The sequence below is a fragment of the Ranitomeya variabilis genome, chromosome 2 (assembly GCF_051348905.1).
Source record: "Ranitomeya variabilis isolate aRanVar5 chromosome 2, aRanVar5.hap1, whole genome shotgun sequence".
NCBI lineage: Eukaryota > Metazoa > Chordata > Amphibia > Anura > Dendrobatidae > Ranitomeya > Ranitomeya variabilis.
The window spans coordinates 62,880,148-62,890,449 of record NC_135233.1 but is presented as its reverse complement, the minus strand read 5'-3'; the positions used below and the strand labels follow the sequence as shown (position 1 = coordinate 62,890,449).

The 10,302-nt window shown below is 39.7% G+C and overlaps 1 protein-coding gene across 1 annotated transcript in view; it reads right to left on the bottom strand.

Annotated features, from left to right (window-relative positions):
- Positions 1-1,624: 1,624 nt before the first annotated feature.
- The window catches only part of COMMD1 (copper metabolism domain containing 1), a 70,482-nt gene continuing 61,804 nt past the window's right edge, over positions 1,625-10,302 (bottom strand). Inside the window, exon 3 of the mRNA XM_077282483.1 lies at positions 1,625-1,815. Coding sequence (XP_077138598.1) covers positions 1,708-1,815 — 108 coding nt within the window. The 3' untranslated portion in view covers positions 1,625-1,707. The remainder of the gene's footprint in view (positions 1,816-10,302) is intronic.

Below are 10,302 nucleotides of genomic sequence, written 5' to 3'. Positions count from 1 at the left end.
ATTAATTTTTTTCAATAAATAGATTTCATTATATATATATATATATATATATATATATATATATATATATATATATATATATATATATATATATATATTATTTTAACCCCTCACTGACATGCGCCATACATGTAAGCCCCATGTCTGGTCTCTGTGTATAATCTGGGTGTCAGGCAGCATTTGTATACAGTTGTCATCTGCTACAATCCCTGATTGCGTAGTGCCATGGCAGCCCTCCATTACTGCCATCATTGGACTACTATGAAGACCAGCTGGTGGTTGTGCGTCGTAGTAGACTGAGGTTCTCTCTATATTATGTAATACAGTTGTACTGCAATATATAAAGCAATCAGACGAACACAAGGTCAATTCCTCATTAAAAAGATATAAAAAAAATAGATAAATACAACATTTGTGATAAGTAACGTATTTACCCCAAAATGGTATTAATAAAAAAAATCAGTTTCCCCTGCAAAAAGAAAATAAAACGACCTCACTCAACTCATTTGATAGCAAAATAATAATAATAATAATAATAATAATGATAATAATAAGAATAATAATAATAATAAAGTTACGAGTGTCACATAATGACAAACAAAATTTGTACTTTTTGTTCTTAATAAAAGGTCTTCATTTTTTTAACGATTAAAATAATAATAATAAAATATATATATTTGGCAACACTGCAATCGTACTGACCAGAAAAATCATGTCTCCAATGTACATCGTAAAAAAATAAAATAAAAACAAATGATGGAATTTTAGTTTTTTCCACTTTCACCATATTGGGATTTTTTTCCTATTTTCCCCATACATTGTTTATTACAATGGCTGGTATCATTCAACATTTCAACTTGTCCAGTAACAAATAAGCCTTCATATGGCTGTGTAGGCAGAATAAATAAAGGTTAGCAGGTTATTGCTACCCTGAGAGCAGCATGATGTAGGAGAAGAGACCCGAATTAAATTACAGTGACACGACACTTACTGGGCTAATTACGCTAATTGCTACAGTTGTAATAAAAAATAGTTTATTTGCTGCAGATCTAGCAGTTCTCTGAATGCTGAGCTCTGTATAACCCCGCCCACACCACTTATTGGCTTTCTGTGTACCCTGTGCATAGGCAGAAAGCTGCCAATCAGTGGTGGGGGTGGGGTGTATAGAGGTCATGAATATGGAGGACTACATGGCAGCAGGTTTACTAGTCCTCTATTGATGATGATCTGCTGATAAAACAATGATTTTGTCAAAGAAGAGACGTCACTGGAATTCATGGTGACAAATTTCAAAGATAAGATGAAATTGCAAAAATGAAAATTGGCTTCGGTGGGAAGGGGTTAAGGTGGCCAAATGCATTAATTTAGCTGTGGCTGCTCACACACTCGATAACAGACCTCTACCTCCCTGGTAATTATGTACGCTCGGATGAGCTGAGCATACATGTTTACGTCCATATAGAGAGTGGGGAAAAAGTTGCTTATCTCATCGGAAAGAAAAATCCAACGCACCTGATGTTTTTTTCCCTTTACAAAATTGAGGTGTCCTGTAAAAACGTGACATATGGTTTTATAACTAAATACAATACTGCAAACGCGCTAATCAAAAAAAACCTACAAAAAGTTCTGTGTGAAAGATTTATTTAATTATAACAAAAAATAACAAAAAACAGAAAAATCAAATTAGAACGTTGTGCCGGATGCCAGTTAGCTGATGCGAGTTAACGCTGCCAAGTTTTCTTCCACCTCTGACAATTTCTTGAGTATTTCATTCATCTTTGTTTCATTGAGTTCCAGGCACAGAAATTCAGACTCCTAGGAGGGAAAAGTAGAAAAGTAGTTAATAAAGAGAAAAACAAAATAAACATCCAGGCAATAAATAGAAACAGAGGACGGGACACGAGATTACTGCCCGTGTCCTTTTAACCTTCAGTCTCCCAAGGTCTTTTCTAAGTCAAGGTATTTTCCAGTCATTTGATTACCGTAAGTTATCTATGGCTCTATGGGCCTGAAATAAAAGGCAATGGGCCCAATTCATTAAAGAAAACCCGTCATCATGATTTTACAATGGAAAGTAAAAACAACACAGATTAATGTGACACCTCTGGTGAAGAAATCGGCTTTGTGGTTCTTCTTTAATCGCCATTTGAAGTTTTCTGCCAATTAGATTTCGGTGCACAGGGGGCGGACTGTGCACCAATTCTTCTCCTCCCTGTCTGATTCCCCAGCCCCTCTGACTGCCTCCATCCTGTATGACAGGTCACTGCTGAGATTTCAAACAGGCAAGCAGGTCATTCACAGACTGGAGACAGGTGGAGGGGCCGGGAAATCACAGACAGGAAGGAGAAGACAGTGCACAGTCCGGCCCCTGTGCACCTAAATAAAATTACCAGAAAACTTCAAATGGTGATAACAGAAGAATCACAAAGCCGATTTCTTCACTAAAGGTATCAATTTAAGTTGTGTTACAGAGCCATTACCGCCATGTCTTTACTTTACCTTGCCAGTGTTCATGAACACTGCTGTTGGAGTAACAAGCACCTAATTCATTAAGAGACTCACACCTCTTGGTGAATTTGGCGAACCTTCCAAGTGTCATGCACCTCTGCCAAAAGTGTTACTCCAGTCCAGAACATTTCTGATCTACTTTACACCACTAACGTGGGATTAGACATGTGGTCATAGACACCTCATCCAAGCTCTTCCAACTTGGGCAAAGTGGTTATGGTTAACGGAAACTTATCAGGACCCCCAAACCTCATAAACTGCCTCCATTACATTGTATTTCCCTATGCCATCATTCCTTCCATGTTCTTTATGTTTGTTCACGTCAAGTGTAGATAAGTGTGCTTCGCTCTAATCCACTGGAGTGTCCCAATGACCCCGGAACACGCTGGTCTCAGAAGTTGTGATTGTGGTTGGGAATTATGGCTTCCTCACTTGCCACCGCTAATGTGGCAGCATTTAAAGTGAGGAGGCCATCAATCACCTCCATGGGGGTGTTGTTACAGCTTCTGAGGCTGAACTGCTCCAGATAGAAGCACTGCCCCGCTGGACTAGAGCCACGTCATGTGCCGATGCGACTAGAATAAACGGTCTTTTACGCTATTATCCATAAGGGACTTGGACACAAAAGACTTAGTTGTACCAAAGTCACCATTTCACTTTGAGAGAACATCAACGCAGAATAGGTAATGACCGAGAAGCTCAAGTCTTAGCTTTCTGCTGCAGTCCAAAATCCAAACAGACCAATGCGCGCCTTACAAATTTAATGTGAACCGGTCATGTTGAACATGATATCCGATCTGCGGACAGGATGTTATAGAGCAGGAGGAGCTGATCAGAGCGATATGATTTATGTGGGTTATAAATAATCTGGCGATTAGATCTATGACTGATGGAGAAAGGTTGATCTTGATGGACTGGGTCTTTTTTCAACCTACATAACTAGTAGCACTGCCCACTGGACTCCTGCACGTCAACACCAGGGGTCTAAATGAATAAAATGCAAGTTTTACCAAAACTTTTCCAACAAACCTATATATCATTCTGCTCATCTTCTCCTGCTTCACACCTTGTTGTCCACAGAGACTAGACGTACAACCAAACGAGTTCCCATTAATAATATGGCCTTAATTTTACGCTATAAAACTAGACCAAAAATAGCAAAAACTGCACCAAATTTATCATAATGATGCATGCTGAAAAAGAAATTTGCAAATGTTAAAAACTATCCACTCCCTTATGCCACACCTTAGTTGGCGTCATTATTTTGCCCCCAAAGTGTAACGCATGCAGTCAATAATTCGTCTTCTCCGTGCTACTTTTTATAGACTTTTTTTTTTAAAATAACTATTGAGGAGCAAAAACTGGTCTATAAACACATAATATATTTGGCACACACGAAACAATTTGTGCCAAAATCTGTGCACAGACCAGACAGCAGTCCCGGAGCAGAGAGTTTACATGGTCGGAACTGTGCACATCCACCTAATGAGAAATCAATGGATTACTGCTTAGTAAATGCCAGACTGACTAATCCAACAACGTGATATGGTCATTAGTTAATGGAGGGAAAATAATAAATCTAAGAGAAATTCACAATTTAATCAAGATTGTAATTGAGTAAAATGTGTTTTTTTTTTTTTTTTTTCCCGTCAACATGGCCATGTGAGGGCTTGTACTTTGCGGGACGAGTTGTACTTTTGTAGCACACCATAGATTTTACCATATACCGTAATTGAAAACAGGATTCCAAGTGCTGTAAAATTGCAAAAAGCACAATTCCACAATTGTTTTATGTTTTTTTACCATGTTCACTAAATGCTAAAACTGATCAGCCGTTATGATTCTCCAGGTCATTACGAGTTCATAGACACCAAACATGTATAGGTTCTTTTTTATTTAAGAAGTGAAAAAAATTCCAACTTTTTTTTTTAAAAGGTGCAATTTTTCGGGATGTGGGGCTGGGAGAGGGCATATTTTTTTGGATACAATTTTGTGGCAGATTCGATGTTTTGATCGCCCATTATTGCATTTTATTGCAATGTTGCGGTGAACACAAAAATGTATTTTTTTTTTTTCCATTACACTGTTTACCAATTGGATAGTTTTTATATATTTGGATAGATCGCGTGTTTCTGAATGCAGTGATACCAAATATGTGTATTTTTTAAACCCATCTTATTTTGAATGGGGCAAAAAGGGTAGGGGGAGAGGGATTTGAATATATATATATATATATATATTTTTATACTTGCTAAAAAAATTTTTTTTTTTTTTTTTTTTTTTACTTCCTTCACTAGCCTCCATAGGTCACCTGAAGCTGTGATTGTCTGATGCACAAGCAGAAAAGTTCATCTGCTATGAACGCCGGCCAAGTGGCAACGCTCACAGTAGATCGGCAACAACAATGACGAGGGTCTTCAGCAGACCGATTGTCATGCCAACCCATCAGCACCCAGCGATCATGTGACAAGGGTATCGATGGTCGGGGTAAGTGATGCGCTTCCGGAGCGAGCATGTTAAATGCCGATGTCAGAGATTGACAGCAGTATTTAATATGTTAACAGCCGCGGGTGGCATCGAGATCCACCCACGGCTGTTAGGGGACAAATGACAGCAGACCAAACAGTGGCTCGGTGGTTCAAATCCCACCAAGGACAACATCTGCAAGTAGTTTGTATATTCTCCCCGGCTTCTTCAGGTCCAGATGGTTAAGGTGTGCCTGACCCCCTCATCTTCAAGAACTGATAATTGTAGTTCTGATGAAGGACTAGTATTGACCGAAACGTCAATTGTGGATATACCTATATCAATAAAAATGGTTTCAGTTTTTTTGCATCTCAACTGGGAGTGCCGAATTCTCTTTTTCTATATTATTGGAGTGGCATCCTATTTGCGCACCCCTCTCCTTGGAGCGCCGCGCAGCTCTTTTACAAGTGTTTAATCTAGAAAAAGGTCACTGTCTGTGAAGGGAGGGAGAGGAGGTGAGCTGTAACATCTCTGGTGGGTTCCATGGTATCTACTGTATGTAGGTGATCGCTTTCATTTTAATAATGACTGTGATGATAAGGAGACTGCTGGAAAAGTCTATACAAAAAAAAGAAGTCTAGAATTATACCTAGTGCCTAGTGAAATAAAAACCTACAATGCTTCTGATTACTTGGGGCCTCCAGACCAAGTGGAGGAGATAAGTTTTGGGCATGAGGACTTCAAATAAGCCACAGTGCCCATTTCTGCCAGTATAAAGCCAGGTCAGACACAACTAGGTGACAAAATTGGCATAACACCCAGTAAATTAGCTGTGGGGAGCTGCTTCATTCACTGTATTTTATCAACTCATAATTTATCTTACTAAGGTGGTGCCACATATAGCTTATTGGCCAGATAAGGGAACAAAGTGTGATTCCATGCAAAATATTACTTCTCAATTGAAATGTATATATTTTTACAAAAAAAATTGCTGGTGTCAAGATATTGTTATGGCGCCCCCCGGTGTGGAGAAACCTTTTTAGTGACTACAGGGGCATTGATTGCTCTACAGTTGCGGTGTGTGCACCCGGTCCTACCGTGATTTGGGATCTAGACCTTTGGCTGTTACATTTATCCAGCTCTGAATTGAGGTTATTTTATTACTTAATTTTTTTTACATATAATCTGACTTTGCCTACAATTAGGATTATTGCTTTACATGTAAATGGCTGACTAGTAAACTTGAGGTTGTTTTTTCTTAAAGTCTAAACTTTATCTGGGAATTTTCCTGGTTACACATTACAGGTTGAAGTAGTCAGGCAGTGGCGGTTATATTATATAATGAGAGTATATTATATATACACTAAAGCAATAAAAGATAAATTACCAGGACACTGCTCCAGGTTAATATAGAACAAGGTGCTTGCTTCTTGTATTACCCGCGTCTGCCCTACAAGCACCAATGTAAATTCGTCATTCCCAGTCGCTTCTTTCAATAGATTGTAAAATGGAAAGTGGCATGAACGTATGCAAAACTCCCAACAATGCTCAACGGTGACCTTCCTGCCTTACTTAAAAACTTAAAGGAATTTTCCCATGAGCAAAGTACATTTTAATCAATAGTTCTAGGCACAAGAATAAATTCCACAATTGGATGTATACCAAAAAAAAAAAGTCCCTGTGCTGTGATAATATACAGCAAGGGCACATTTATAAGGTTATTTGTTTGCAGTGTCTGGCCATGCAGAGCACATACAGTTAGGTCCATATATATTTGGACAGAGACAACATTTTTCTAATTTTGGTTACAGACATTACCACAATGAATTTTAAACAAAACAATTCAGATGCAGTTGAAGTTCAGACTTTCAGCTTTCATTTGAGGGTATCCACATTAAAATTGGATGAAGGGTTTAGGAGTTTCAGCTCCTGCAGCAAAGCAGAAAAAGCAGCTGATGATTGGAGAACGTGGGAACGCTACGGATAACATTTTTAGAGATGAGACCACAAAAATTAGGGACCAATCCACATCCTTTGGAATGTACTAGAACCTGACTATTGGAACATTCCACCTATAACTATACAGTCTGTATCTTCAAGAACACAGGATTCAAAATTCCCAAGCTTTTTTCTCCGGTGTCACAGAAAAAAAAAAACTGTCGGAAATTTAGTGGATTCTACAAAAACAAAATTTCCATGGAGTGACAGGAGATGCAAAACAGGCACATTCATAATGACCAAGCACAGGAATACAGATTCCCAACACACAAGATCCCCTAGCATTAATACAACTGTTAGGTCCCCCTGTTAATTTTTGCTGATGCATAGAGCAGCATGTTGCGGTATTTTTTTTCTGGTAAAGTGACGGAATCCTGACATATCCCACTGTAGACAACAGAGTCCATGGTTCCATGCTGGTGTCCAGTAAACAAAAAGCCTCACATCCTGTTCCTCATTAAACGGTCTTTATACACAAACAGCCCCTAACAAACAATGCCATATATAGTAAGTTTATCAGAGATCAATTACATACATAGCAATTCTTGTGAGGGTCTTTTGTTGTAAAATTGTATGCGATAATGTAGAATTGTAGTTCTAATGATGACTCGCGTAAGGAAAAGAGACTTCCTGTTTCTACATGGAGCCTAGAAGGATTCAGCTAGTCAGTTTTTAATCATCCTATGTCATAGATGTAATGGAAAAAGAAGAATTTACTGGGTAGAAAGGCAAAATTAGCAATTGTAAGTACATAGTGCTATATAATGATGACGACTGTAAAATATTAAGAGGACAAAAATTTGGATGGGAGGAGGAGGAGTGCATCTTTAAAGGGAACCTGTCACCCCCAAAATCGAAGGTGAGCTAAGCCCACCGGCATCAGGGGCTTATCTACAGAATTCTGTAATGCTGCAGATAAGCCCCCGATGTATCCTTAAAGATGAGAAAAAGAGGTTATATTATACTCACCCAGGGGCGGTCCCGCTGCGGTCCGGTCTGATGGGCGTCGCAGTCCGGTCCGGGGCCTCCCATCTTCATACGATGACGTCCTCTTCTTGTCTTTAGGCTGCGGCGCCGGGAAAGGTCAGAGAGGCCCGGCGCCTGCGCATTGCAGTACTTTGCTCTGCCCTCAACAGGGCATTCAAGTACGCCTGCGCAGGAGCGTGAATACAAGAAGAGGACGTCATCGTATAAAGATAGGAGGCCTCGGACCGGACTGCGACGCCCATCGTACTGGGACCGCCCCTGAGTGAGCATAATCTAACCTCTTTTTCTCATCTTTCAGGTTACATCGGGGGCTTATCTACAGCATTACAGAATGCTGTAGATAAGCCCCTGATGCTGGTGGGCTTAGCTCATCTTCAAATTTGGGGGTGACAGGTTCCCTTTAAGGCTATGTGCACACGTTCAGGATTTCTTGCAGAAATTTCCTGATCAAAACCGGACATTTTCTGCAAGAAATCCGCATGCGCTTTTTTGCACGTTTTTCTTGCGGGTTTTTTCACATTTTTTCCCGGAGATTTCCCAATGCAATAATATAGCGGGAAATCCGCAAAAAATCTGCAAAATTAATGAACATGCTGCGTTTACCACGATGCGATTTTTTTCGCGGGGAAAAAACGCATCATGTGCACAAAAATTGCGGAATGCATTCTACATGATGGGATGCATAATGAATGCGTTTTTCTAGCGAAAAAACACGAAAAATCCGCAATGTGTGCACACAGCCTAAGGCATCAGCAATATTTTTCATTTTTATTTCTTTACCTCTGTGTTCCAAGGGGAATACTGTAACTTCATAGTTTTTTCGATTACTTAGTCAAAAGAAGGCTGGTCTTCTTCAGGACAAGTCTTATTTTTAAATGGGAAGATATAAAGCTCTGAAAATTGAATTAATTTATTTTTCTTTAAATCAATCAATCAATAGATTTTTGAATTTCACACGTACAGCAGCCACCGTGAGGTAGAAACGATATTACTCGCACCATTTAGATGACACCATCACTAGTAATTTCAGATCTGTGACCTATTTAAAGGAGTTGTCCACTACTAGTACAACCCCTTCTCATCCTGAAGGTTTGCCCCTGTTAAAATACTCACCGCCTGTGCCGGCGCCATTCCAGCAGTTGGCACTCACCTTCCTGTGGCTCTTGAGTTTAGGTCACGAGAGTCCCGAGCCCTAATCACCGCCCTGTGTAATGCTTTTATTTCCCAATTGGTGGCCCTGCGGGGACATGAGACATTTCCTGCCAGGATCCCAAAGCATTGCAGCTGATTACAAGGTGCTGCACTGTTGGAAGGTCCAGTGGTCACCATATTGAAAGATCCAGTGAACCCCATATCCATGGAGGACCCTTTTTACAGAAACAGATTGTCCGAAGTAGAAAACGCATTTAATTGGAGTGTGACGCCAGTAATGTAAGACAAAACCGCTTAGGATAAGAAGCGGTCTATATTTTTTTTTTAAACTGCTTAGATAATGAACTTAATATTTAACTGACACTTCTTACCGGTCAAAGGTTTACGATGTGCCGGCTTACCCCACTAGTGATGCACTGACAACATGCTTTACTGCAATATTTAACATCTTTCACTATGGATGACAGATATTTTGACATTTCCTGTTACTGAATGCACATAAAAGCTGAAAATATTGTAAGCAGTGATGCAAATTCATATCTAGGCTTCTTACACCATCTCATCCATCAGGCTCTAAAAACAGAAGCTGTTAATGGTCATACATATGGAATACAATAGAGACACTGACCTTAAAGGGAATCTGACTGTAGGTTCAACCCTCCCAGATCATCTATATGGGCATGTAGGTCATAGGAAGCTGAATAAAAGGATACCCTGATATCTGCGATCTGATGTCTTATGCCAGAGAAATCCACGTTTTTCTTAATATGTAAATGATGTGTCAAAAGCTATGGGCCGGACATGGATCTCCATGAGACCCTGGCTTCTGAACGTATTAGAGGGCGTTACCGGTGTGAGACATGAAGATCAGGAGAGCAGACTGTCAGTCATTACATGTCTCACACATGCCCCACCCCCTATTCCAACCACTCCCTCGAAGGGTGGCCTATAGCAGAAAGGCGCATGAAAAGGGAGTAGCTAAGAAAGGAGTGGTCTCCTGCGATGAAAAAAGAAAGGGTCAGTTCCACCCAAAAAAATAAAAAAGTAACTTTTAATTAAACCATTAAAATTATTGCAACCAGTGTGGGTAACCGAACAGATGATACATAGAAGAAACCAACGCGTTTCAGCCATATGCCTTAAAAATTTGGTAAAGGCTAAATTAATAAACACATCGGAATGTATGAAGCG